General features: G+C 41.1%; 1 protein-coding gene across 2 annotated transcripts; it reads left to right on the top strand.

Annotated features, from left to right (window-relative positions):
• The first annotated feature begins 369 nt into the window (after positions 1–369).
• Positions 370–10,945, top strand: LOC146696943 (acyl-CoA dehydrogenase family member 11). Of its 2 annotated transcripts, none has more exons than XM_085475321.1 (15): positions 370–452; positions 3,157–3,469; positions 5,328–5,551; positions 5,660–5,759; positions 6,493–6,610; positions 6,819–6,961; positions 7,040–7,192; positions 8,672–8,766; positions 8,869–8,968; positions 9,046–9,186; positions 9,271–9,363; positions 9,443–9,550; positions 9,635–9,806; positions 10,206–10,272; positions 10,389–10,945. In XM_085475321.1, the coding sequence occupies exons 2-15, from the start codon at positions 3,185–3,187 to the stop codon at positions 10,498–10,500; spliced, it is 1,911 nt and encodes a 636-aa protein (XP_085331447.1). In that variant the 5' UTR covers positions 370–452; positions 3,157–3,184; the 3' UTR covers positions 10,501–10,945. The 2 variants fall into 2 exon arrangements, with proteins under 2 accessions (XP_085331447.1, XP_085331448.1); XM_085475322.1 differs by having other exon boundaries at positions 385–452; positions 3,161–3,469.
• The last annotated feature ends 638 nt before the right edge of the window (positions 10,946–11,583 follow it).

Here is an 11,583-nt window from a genome sequence, read left to right as displayed (position 1 = left end):
AAGCTCAGATGATTCATAAGAACACTTCCTACTAAAATCTTTCCTTTCCTGCCACCTGCTAGGAGGTGCAGAAGCTAGCGTTCATGAACTATAACAGGTTCATTGGCTTTAAAAAAAATTAACAATGAACGTAAACACTTTGTTTATTTTGAGTCATCTCGTCAACGCAGTTACAAAAAAACATAACTAAAAGGGATGTTTTATATAAGATAACCTTTATTAGTCCCACACATATTTATTTATATAAACATATCATACCCGATATTTTATCCTTTGTATACACTATAGATCCTTGATAGACGTGTTTGTCACCTGTGTGTTTGCGTGCTGTTTTTGTCGCTGCTGTAGCAGCAGGAGGTGCTACTTGAACCTTTAAACGAGGAGAGACTTTTATTTTGAAGGCGAAACTTAAGTTGCCGCCGTGAACGTGAACGCAGCTGGGAAAACGTTTGGTAAGATGACTGCTAGCAGCTATATCTTTGATATTTAGGAAGCTTTTAAGTTTCATTTGAAACTAATTCAGCGTTGTCTGTGTAAGCTTGCCCGTGAATAAAGCGCTCACAACTTTGTTGAACGTCATTGCTAACTGCTGTGTTGTTGTCGGGTTGGAGTGTGAAGAGTACGCGTTATGATAAAGGGTTTCAAGAAGAGGATAGCAAGTATATGCCTCTGTTTAATATTTAAATATATTTAAATAATATAAAGGAAACCCTGGAATACAAGCGGTAAGATAATATCTGCACAAAGGCAACGACGCAACCAGATGAACTTTGACCCATTTCTTTGGTTGTCAGTCTTCTCCATGTTCTGCAAGCCAGCTAGATAAATTTACATAAAGAAATAAGTATCAGCAATGGAGAAACAAAGAAGCTAATCCTATCTGGAATCAGTAAATCAGTAAAAATGCGCCTGTTTTCTGAGTAACTAGAAAGTGCATTTTCTGAAGAAACTGCAGTGTGAATGCTTGAATCTGAATGTATGCATTGAAATGAAATAATTACTGAATTTAAGTTAAAAATTTTGAATGAGATAAAAAAAAAAACCCCGAATTTAACCTGAAAACAAAAGTGCTGAACTGCTAAAAGCTGAAGGTTACACAGAAGAAGAAGTTGGAAAAAAGCTGAAAATGTTTTAATTGTAAATTAGAAAAACCTAAGAAATGAGAAAAGAACATTTAGAGTCAGAAAACATGTGAAAGAATATTAAAAGGTCATATTCTTTGAATCACTGAATGACTAAAATGTGATCCCTCCACTTGGACCCACACAGTTTAAAAAGTTTACATCTCTGAGCTTTGAAAGACAAGATGTTGGAAAAAGAACAACGATGGCGACGATTTGAGGGTAAAATGATGGCTGTAACACTGTGGACACAGCAGCAGTTGAAAGAGAAGTGTTTAAGATGAATTTTGGCAGAGTGGCAGAGAGAGCTCGTTAAGCAGGCAGGTGTGAGCCTGGTTGCTATAGTGACCGCACCCAATGGCTCCATACACACGGACACAGACATGCGCCTCACTTTTGCTGCTTAAAATGAACAGAAAAGTCAGGCCGAAACAAATCGTTCCCAAATGAAAAGTAAAAGTCGTATTGACAAAATTCTTTCACTGTGAGCGACAGCAATGTCTAGTCTACCAAATTCTCAGTTTTCATGTCTGTGGAGTTTATTATATGGACGTGGTGACAGTGTAAAGACACCATGCTCTTCTGATTTTCAAACGAACCTTCTGAGCCATTTTAACATTAGAGTCTATGGAAGAGTTGGAGGGAGGAGGCTGTGCATTGGTGACATTTATGAAAGAACCATAACACCTAGTACAATAGTAAACACATTGGATGAAAGAGGACAGCCATGGCTACGTTTTGAGGGTAAAATCATACCTGTAGAGCAAACGCTGCGGACACAGCAGCAGTTTTAAAAAAGATTTTAAGATTATTTTTTTTGCTCCTCTCACTCTAGCAGTTGAGCTGCCTCACTCTAGCCCCAACATTCCGTCCCATACACACCCATTATAAACTCTGAAACGGGTGAAAAAACATCATGAAACTTAAACTGGAACTGAAGAAAAAGTATAATAGATATTGAAAAGATAAATGCAAGTTGAATAGTTGAATGTCTTGTCTTCGTTTTAAAGTTTGAATGGTGGCTCTATGTCAATGTATGTGGAAGTAGTAAGAGTTTAAAAATGAGTAAGTTGAATGAGGATTTGAAGGGTCTCCCCATTGAAATACATTATAAATTTTTGTTGAATAAAGTTGAATAAAATTAAAAATATAAATGTTAAAAATATGAAAAATGGAAGCAGTGTTGTCCAAAAGAATAGGAATCTAACGGTGTTTGAATGGTTTTTCTAAGTTGAACGGTTTTGAAGGAGTAGGATTACAAAAAACGTACGGAATACAGAATAAAATATAATAATAATAATAATAATAATAATAAAGATTACAACAACAATACTGTGAATGCTTTTCAAGCATTCACACTAATAAGTAAAAACCAAATATACAGAAATTGCTTTCAGCTGAATGCTGTTCTGCCTCTGGGTGGACCAGGGGTGGTGCTAAAGGGCACTGGGGTGGCATTGCCCAGAGGGTGCCGTTGTCCTCTTTAATACTTCAATACAACTTGTCCTTGCCATTAGTTTATTGCTTCAAAGTAACTATTTGAGCTTAAATATTATTACATCCCGTGAATGCTACTGGTTTACATATTAATGGAAAATAATGATTTAATTTGAAAGATGGACTTCCCCTCTTGTACTTCACATTGGTTTGGTCAACTACTGTCGCTTACTTTGCAAACTCTAAACAAAGGATGTGTGAGACCCCCTTATTTATATCTAAAAATGACACCCATTAACAGTTTTATCCAGATTCATTTTTATTAGCTTGTTACCTTACTTCTTGTGCTTCAATGTGGCTTGTATTTTGTTATTACTGTATTTGCAGATAGATGTCTATGGAGAAGGAGGTCTGTGCAAATTAAAATTATTATAACTCACTTTTTTTTTTTTTTTTTTTTTTTTTAAACCTGATCCCAACTAGTTCTTGGACGCCACTCACCAGCCCCGTGCCACCCCATTTAAAAAAACTGAAACATTCCTGCATTTATCTAAATGTCACCTGTCCCTGCTCTAATGGCATTGTGTTGACTCCCTAGTCAGACCTCAGACTGAAGGTATTGGGCCATGTCAGTGTCCTCAGCCCTCCTGAGCCGACGTGTAGCCGGAGGCTCCTGCAGGTTGTGGTGTGTCATTCCTTCACCTCGACCACTGATCCACGTCAGATCAGCTTCTGTAGCTGAGCCAGGCAGAAGAAGATCCAATGAAGAACAGCTGTGGCAGGCAGCAGGCTACCTGCCGTTCACCCGAGCCAGGATAGGGCCTTTCTTTCAGGAAAACCCAGTGCTGAAGAACCCATTTGTAGAAGATGCCTTGCTCAGAGGATATCTGAAGAGACACATACCCCAGGAGGTGAGCAGGGGTTACATGTTTTTCCCAAGAAAGGGTGTCATACTACCAGTTTTAGAGCAAGAACAACAGGCCCATTAAATAACAATGTCCATATTAGGTGTATATTACTATATTATAATGTGTTTTTTGTTGTTGTTGTTTTTTAATGTGCTCATAACTTGTTTTCTTTTTGAAAGAAGTGTTGGGTATATGCACAGTGTTACATATGTAGTGCATATTCTTCCTTAAGTTTTGTTGCACCAGCACAAATTCATTTTACACTCAACAAAAATATAAACGCAACACCTTTGTTACTGCTCCCATTCCCCATGGGATGGACGTAGAGACCTAAAATTCATTCCAGATACACAATATAACCATCCCTCCCAAACAGTGGTCACAAATCAGTCCAAATGTGTGGTAGTGGGCACATCTGCTATATTGAGATAATCCATCCCACCTCACAGGTGTGCCACATCAGGATGCTGATCTGACATCATGAGTAGTGCACAGGTGTACCTCAGACTGCCCACAACAAAAGGCCACCCTGGAATGTGCAGTTTTTTGCGCTATTGGGGGTCTGGGGACCCAGAACCGGTCAGTATCTGGTGTGACCACCATTTGCCTCATGCAGTGCAACACATCGTCGCATGGAGTCTATCAGATTGTCAATTGTGGCCTGTGGAATGTTGGTCCACTCCACTTCAATGGCTGTGCGAGGTTGTTGGATATTCGTGGGAACTGGTACACGCTGTCGTATACGCCGGTCAAGCACATCCCGAACATGCTCAATGGGTGACATGTCCGGTGAGTATGCTGGCCATGCAAGAACTGGGACATTCTCAGCTGCCATCTGCCCTGAACAATGTGAACCATGATTCATCCGTGAAGCGCACACCTCTCCAACGTGCCAGACGCCATCGAATGTGAGCATTTGCCCACACAAGTCTGTTACGGCGACGAGCTGGAGTCAGGTCAAGACCCCGATGAGGACGACGGGCATGCAGTTGAGCGTCCCTGAGACGGTTTCTGACAGTTTGTGCAGAAATTGTTTGGTTGTGCAAACCAATTGTTCCAGCAGCTGTCTGGGTGGCTGGTCTCAGACGATCTTGGAGGTGAACCTGCTGGATGTGGAGGTCCTGGGCTGGTGTGGTTACACGAGGTCTGCGGTGGTGAGGCCGGTTGGATGTGCTGCCATATTCTCTGAAACGCCTGTGGAGACGGCTTATGGTTGAGAAATGAACATTCAATGCACGGGCGACAGATCTGGTTGACATTCCTGCTGTCAGCATGCCAATTGCACGCTCCCTCATTGCTTGTGGCATCTGTGGCATTTTGCTGTGAGACAAAACTGCACATTCCAGGGTGGCCTTTTGTTGTGGGCAGTCTGAGGTACACCTGTGCACTACTCATGATGTCAGATCAGCATCCTGATGTGGCACACCTGTGAGGTGGGATGGATTATCTCAATATAGCAGATGTGCCCACTACCACACATTTGGACTGATTTGTGACCCCTGTTTGGGAGGGATGGTTATATTGTGTATCTGGAATGAATTTTAGGTCTCTACGTCCATCCCATGGGGTATGGGAGCAGTAACAAAGGTGTTGCGTTTATATTTTTGTTGAGTGTATAAAAAGCAATAAGAGTTTGACTTTGGTCTTTGTTACTATTAAAAAGCCAGGGAGGAGCTGTCCTATCAGGTAAACAGGCTGAGATCTGTTTCATAAGGTCTGCGATATATTGTGTGTAATAATAAGCACCTTTAAAGACCCTCAAGGTCACCATACATTAGTACAAAATTTATATATACATGTATGTATATGTGTGTGTGTGTGTGTATTTGTGTGAATAGTATGTGTATAAATTTGTCTACAGGTGATTCTCTCAGACTTGTGTGCATTTGGAGAACACGTGGCAAAGGAGGTGGATGGCTGGGGTAGAGAGTGTGAGGTCAATCCTCCACGGTTGGTGCACTTTGATCCCTGGGGTCGCCGAGTGGATCACATTGTGACCTCCCATGCTTGGAAACGCATGAAAGACCTGTCAGCGCAGGAAGGACTCGTTGCCATTGGCTATGAGAGGTCATTTGGCGAGTGGAGGTTAGAAGACCGTTGCACTTCCTTTTTTCGGTTTAGCTCATGTGTCTTATTTCACTTCAGTAACGTGTTTTTGTCATCTTCCAAAAAGTGTATGTATGTGTTTCCTAGTCGTGTGTACCAGATGAGCAAGCTGTATCTTTTCTCTCCCTCATCTGGCCTCTACACCTGTCCTCTTGCTATGACCGACGGAGCTGCAAAAGTTATCCAGGTGTGTTTAAAGAAGTGAATAACATGACTAATACAGTGTCCTGTAAGCCAAACTGATTAGAACAACAGAACTAGTAATGGGATTTACCTCCAATCATTTAAAACTGAATTAAGTGAAGAATATTGTAGCCAATGTAGTTTAAAACATTGGCATTTTAAGAATATAAATTCATCGTCCTCCCATCCGTCAAACGCTACAGACAATTTCATGCTGAGACTAAAGGCTCAGAGACAGTTTCATCTCAAAAGTTATACAAGAATTTAATCAGTCCATCAAGTCACCCCAGTAAAATTGTTTTAACTGGCTGAGGAACCACATAATCATAGCCATATCTGGAACAGTTTGCACTATATGCATTTTGCACCCTATTTCCTTTTATATTGTATATTTGTATTATCTTTTATTGTGTTATTTATCTCTTTTATAGAGAGATTATATTTTTGCTGTTTATTTTCCTGTTTGTGTTAAGGAGAATTTGCCTTCCAATCAGTTTGCACAGTGTATGTTGATAATATTAATTTAAAAAAAAGTAAAATGTGCCAGCTTTTGTTTAAAACAGCAGCATGTACTTGAGGGAACTGTATATTAGATTGATGAGCAACTGAATAAAACTCTATATTTTGCTGTTATGGCTGTATAGTAGTGAATGTACACATATTTTTGACTTGCTTACCCCAGTTCTGTTTTTCCTTGTAAGCACAGTGAATGATTGTTTGGATTTGTGTATGAGAAGTCCTTAGGTGTTTCGTGGCCAGTAGAAGACGCCTACAGTCGTTTGACCACCCGCCATCCAGAACGCTTCTGGACATCCGGGCAGTGGATGACAGAGAGACAGGGAGGCTCTGATGTGGGTAAGTAGTGACACTGTTTTCTGCATTTATCAGTCCCAGATTCAATCTATAAATTAAGAGCTGCAGTACAACAGTGTTGTAATTCTGCTTTTCAAGGGATCAGATATCTGTGGAGGAGATTCTTTGTTTGCATACTTTTTTCCCGCTTTGTCATGCAGAACAAGAGTAACTGTTGTAATGCTTCATGAGTTGTTTTCATTGTCCTCAGCCAGCGGCACTGAGACGGTGGCTGTTCCACAAACAGATGGTTCCTACAAGCTCCACGGCTTCAAGTGGTTCACGTCTGCTACGGACGCAGACATGACTCTTACACTGGCCAGAGTGCAGGACAAAACTGGAGCAACCATACCAGTACTGCTGACATCGGTCACAAAGCATTGTCAATGAATTGTAGAGTGATATAATTGACTGCTGTTCTCTGTCCCACAGGGTAGCAAAGGTTTGTCTCTCTTCTATGCGGAGGTGAGTCGAGATGAGGATGGCCGATTGAGGGGTATTGAGGTTCAGCGACTGAAGGACAAGCTGGGGACACGCCAAATGCCGACTGCTGAGCTGCTGCTGGACGGCCTGCCAGCGCGCAGGGTCAGTTACACATGCTGGGTCATTGGATATAACAATTTATTGACAAACTATAGGCTTTGTCTCCTATCTGTGCAGATACGAGCAATTGCTTAAACACACACACACAAAAACAAGTTATGTGCAGCAATGATAAGCGGAACCATTCCTGCATTTGTGTGCTAGGTGGAAAAATTCACAGTGATTTTATTTGCCACTCCTCAGTAACAAAAAAGTACACACTGTGCTTTGTAAAAACACAAATCAACTTTTGTAGCACTTAACCCACTGAATCCTCAGAAACGTTTTGAGATGTGCAACTCATGAGAGTGCCAGCTGCTTGCAGCTCCAGCGGCAGCACTCGGGCAGGTAGCATTCAGTCAGCATGAGATGATGAGCTGTGAATGGCTGCAGCTAAATTAATATGAGAGAATCATTTAAAGCAAAACAAGCCCAGAAAAAACAGCAAACCAAAACAAGAAGTAGAGATCTGCATTCGTTGTTGGTAAGAACAGATTAATTTTTTCCTTTTACTACTTTGCCTCTAAAGTAGCATTGACTTGTCTCTGGCTCTTCTCCAGACACCAGGATGTTGTAAATTCTTTGATTCATGTAAGCCTCTTTGGATCAGGCTTGCTCCTGTGCAACCTGTGGATACCAATTGACATTGGGTTGTGGGGATTTTTGAGGTGGTGTCAATCCCTCGGATTCTTTGTTGTGCTTCTCGTGTAGGTTTCTGACTAGCGTTTGCAGTGTGGTGGGGGGCATTAAGGAACAAGCATGGTTGCGTGCCTGTCCTGCACAGAGCTTTGTGTTCAGTCACTTACATGTTGCATTTGTTTACTGTCAGCAGGAGGCATATTGTGACCAATATGTGGAACAGCTGGTCTGTTCTTGCTGTTGTTGGGCCTTCAGCTAGCTGCGGGGAAGACCAAAGTTACAACATAAAGAAAGCTGAAGTGAAACTGAGTGTTAAAAATAAGGAAAAGTGTCCACTGCAAACAATGACTGCGGTTCTCCTGCTGTTTTCTTTTGGTTGACTTTTCAATAATGTTTGCTCCCTTTCCTGTTCAGGCCCACTTTTTAAAAGCTCAGAATTGGACTCACTCATAGCGCTATATGTGTCAAGCTCATAATCTTGGCCTTTTTGGACTGTAACACAAGCACAGCTGTGTAGGGTGCATACACAGAACACTTAAGCATGGGGGACACGAGTGTGGTACCACAAATCCTGCATTACCCTGCTGGGGGAGAATTTTTACAGACATTTGTCACAGTGTGATTACACTTTTGCTATATAACACATGGTTATATGGCAAAAGTGTAATTAATCACTGTGAGGGAAATCATCCAACATTTTTGTTTAAAGGTATGGACATTTTCAGGCAGTTTATGGTCCACTCCACCAACCTTCACTGTTAGAGAAACAAGACAAGCCATGTTCCTTGTAATTTTTTTTTCTATAATGTGTCCAAATCTTTGAAAACTTGTTTTCCTCAACAGCTCTCAGAGGAGGGGAGAGGTGTGTCCTCCATAGCTAATATGCTGACCATAACCAGGATCCACAACAGCGTCTCTGCAGCAGCCGCTATGAGAAGGCAGGACACCGCTCCTACTACCACACTTGAATCTGTGCTGATTTCTTAAAGCACAGCATGAGTAAGCTGGTTAAACATTTGTGTAACTGTGTGTCTTCACAGGGTGCTCCAGTTAGCTCGTGACTATGCCACTCGGCGCACTGCCTTTGGAAAGCTTCTTAAAGACCACCCACTGCACATGCAGACTCTTGCTAGAATGGAGGTAAGCTGGCAGGGGGTGAACAAACTCCACACAGTGTTTTCTGTCATGCTTCAGGACACATGCTTCTCACACTACAGGTAGAGTCTCGAGGGGCCTTTCTTCTGGTGATGGATGTGTGTCGTCTGTTGGGCCGAGAAGAAAGTGGAGTGGCAACCGAGCACGATGCTCACCTTCTCCGGCTGCTCACTCCGGTCGTCAAACTGTACACTGGGAAGCAGGTGAACAGTTTGTGTGAATGCTAGCGTTAGCTGTTATTTGCCTGTTTTGATTGTCTGATTGTTTCAGTGTTGTGTTTGTCTCAGGCTGTGGCTGTGGTGTCGGAGGGTTTGGAAAGCTTTGGTGGCCAGGGATACATCGAGGATACTGGCTTGCCTGGAATACTCCGTGATGCACAGGTGAGTTTGATACTAGAGGTGTGATAGCTTGAGATTTACAAAAAAGAGTGAAAGACTAACTTATCTCTTCCTCTTCCAGGTTTTGAGCATATGGGAAGGTACCACAAATGTTTTGTCTCTGGATGTGCTGCGGTGTGTGGCTCGTAGCTCAGGGATGGTTCTTCATGCCTACTTCAGCCATACCAAGGTCAAAGCAAGTTTAATGAAAAAATCTTCTTTGTGACTGAGCAGAACAAAAATGTGAAGTGCGCGTGTTTTCTTTGTGTTATAGTCTCTGCTGGCTGGCGCCTCCAGCGTTTCCTCATTGGCCCCAGCTGTGACAGCAGTGGGCGGAGCTCTTTGCGAGCTGGAAGAGTTTGTTCAGGTAGCAGCAACCAGAGCACCCAGCTACCTGGAGCTAGCAGCAAGAGACCTGGCATACAGCCTGGCTCGCATCTACACAGGTGTATACACCACACACACACACACACACACACACACACACACACACACACACACACACACACACACACACACACACACACACACACCAGAGCTGCAGCTATGAGTTAATTTACAGGTTAGCTGATCAACATAAAAATAATTATAAATAATTTTAAGCGTAAGTCAAATATTCACTAAAATGTTTTCTGCTTTTTTTTTTCAGCTTTTTGAGTTTGTAATTAAGTTATTAACTAAATCAGCATTTTGAAAACATAAGCTTAAGCTGACATCTTTCAGTCTAACAAACTTCTAAGTCAGTAATGTAATCAGTCAGCTGTACTGTTATCGTGGCCAAACATTCAAACAATAAACACATTTACCTCTATGCACCTTGTTATCATTCCCAACTCTGTTATCAGGAGCCCTTCTTATTGATCACGCATGTTGGAAAGGAGCTTCTCCATCTGACACCTATGCAGCTCTCAGGTAAAAAAAAAAAAAAATGTAAATTTGCAGTTGTCTAAAATATTTTTTAAAAATGCACTATAATTTTGTTACTATTTATCATTGTTTTTTTGTCACTTTTTTTTTTTATTTTCCAGGTGGTGCGAACAGGACTTGTGTCCCGTGGCAAGGAACCAGAGAAGAGGTCACTATGATTCCAACACTTCACTTGATGCTGCTTTAGTCTTTGACCAGTCGATACAGGGCTGAAGAATCACTGAGTCACTGCTGAGCCCTGCGGTCTGTCTTAGTGACAAACAGATTTATTGTCTGCTATATTATTGTTTGTGTTTTTGTGGATGACTGAAATCATGTTTCATTAAAAATGAAATTCGGTCTTGAATAGGCATGTAAATAAAATGGAGAATGGGTTGTGTCTTCAGTATCAGAGTAAATACTGGACAGTAAATTGAAATGTGAATTCCCACAGTTAAATGTAGTTTTTTAAATAAAGGCAAATGATCAGCAGCCCAGAGATTAACTTCACATCATAAGCAAAACAGGCCCTGACTGACCAGGTTCATACACACTGCCTTACTGTACTGCTGGAAAACCTGCACATACATATTGATGTATAAACTTTAAAACAGTAAAAACTTGGCAGTTTTAACGCAATTTTCTGATATTCATTAAACTGTAGTGACTTGAACTGTGAGTTTACTGAGTCACTGTGCTTTTTATTTTCAAAAATGAACATTGCTCCATGTGATACACAGCAAAAACATAAAATAAACACCCAAACAATATCCAACACCCCTTTTTAAAATATGTTGATATATATCAAGGTGGGAGTGGGTGCGAAATGTTTTTTTTCTAATGGCGATAAATACTTTTTACTCTGAAAACATATTGTTGCACTTGTTTTCTGTACAATTTTTTTTTGCAAATTTAGATGTTCAATATGATTTTTGCAAACAGGAAGTTATATCAGACATTCGAACACTGCAAGGCAACCTGAAACAAGACGGGGCAGAAAACCGATCGGTTTTTTGTGTGATTTCCTGCCTCTTTGGAGCTAAAAGAGGCCATCCATGAGATACATCATGAAATACACGAGATGTTTAGCACATCAGGACTTTGTAGGGTAGCTCAAATGAGTCAAAAAATATAGACCATAAACAAATGTCTATTATAGAGGCAATAAATGAATAGGCTGGTTCTCTGGAGTATAGACCTCTAATAAACTAAGCTTTTAAATACACATATTAACGTATTTTAACAGCCTCGTATTTGCCGTTTACCTTTTGCTGTCTGCATTCCAGCACTCGTTCCTTTGCTTCTTCTGGGTTTACG

This window comes from Copadichromis virginalis, linkage group LG12, assembly GCF_057382275.1.
Source record: "Copadichromis virginalis isolate Kocher_CV1m ecotype Utaka linkage group LG12, C_Virginalis_male_GT1.1, whole genome shotgun sequence".
NCBI classification, from domain to species: domain Eukaryota; kingdom Metazoa; phylum Chordata; class Actinopteri; order Cichliformes; family Cichlidae; genus Copadichromis; species Copadichromis virginalis.
The sequence above is the reverse complement of the archived record's forward strand: the minus strand, read 5'-3'. Positions and strand labels throughout refer to the sequence as shown.

Coding starts and splice junctions, on each gene's coding strand:
- LOC146696943 (XM_085475321.1), top strand. CDS start 3,185: ATGTCAGTGTCCTCAGCCCTCCTGAGCCGACGTGTAGCCGGAGGCTCC. Junction 8,969..9,045: donor AGACTCTTGCTAGAATGGAG/GTAAGCTGGCAG, acceptor CTCACACTACAG/GTAGAGTCTCGAGGGGCCTT. Junction 9,551..9,634: donor CCTACTTCAGCCATACCAAG/GTCAAAGCAAGT, acceptor TTTGTGTTATAG/TCTCTGCTGGCTGGCGCCTC.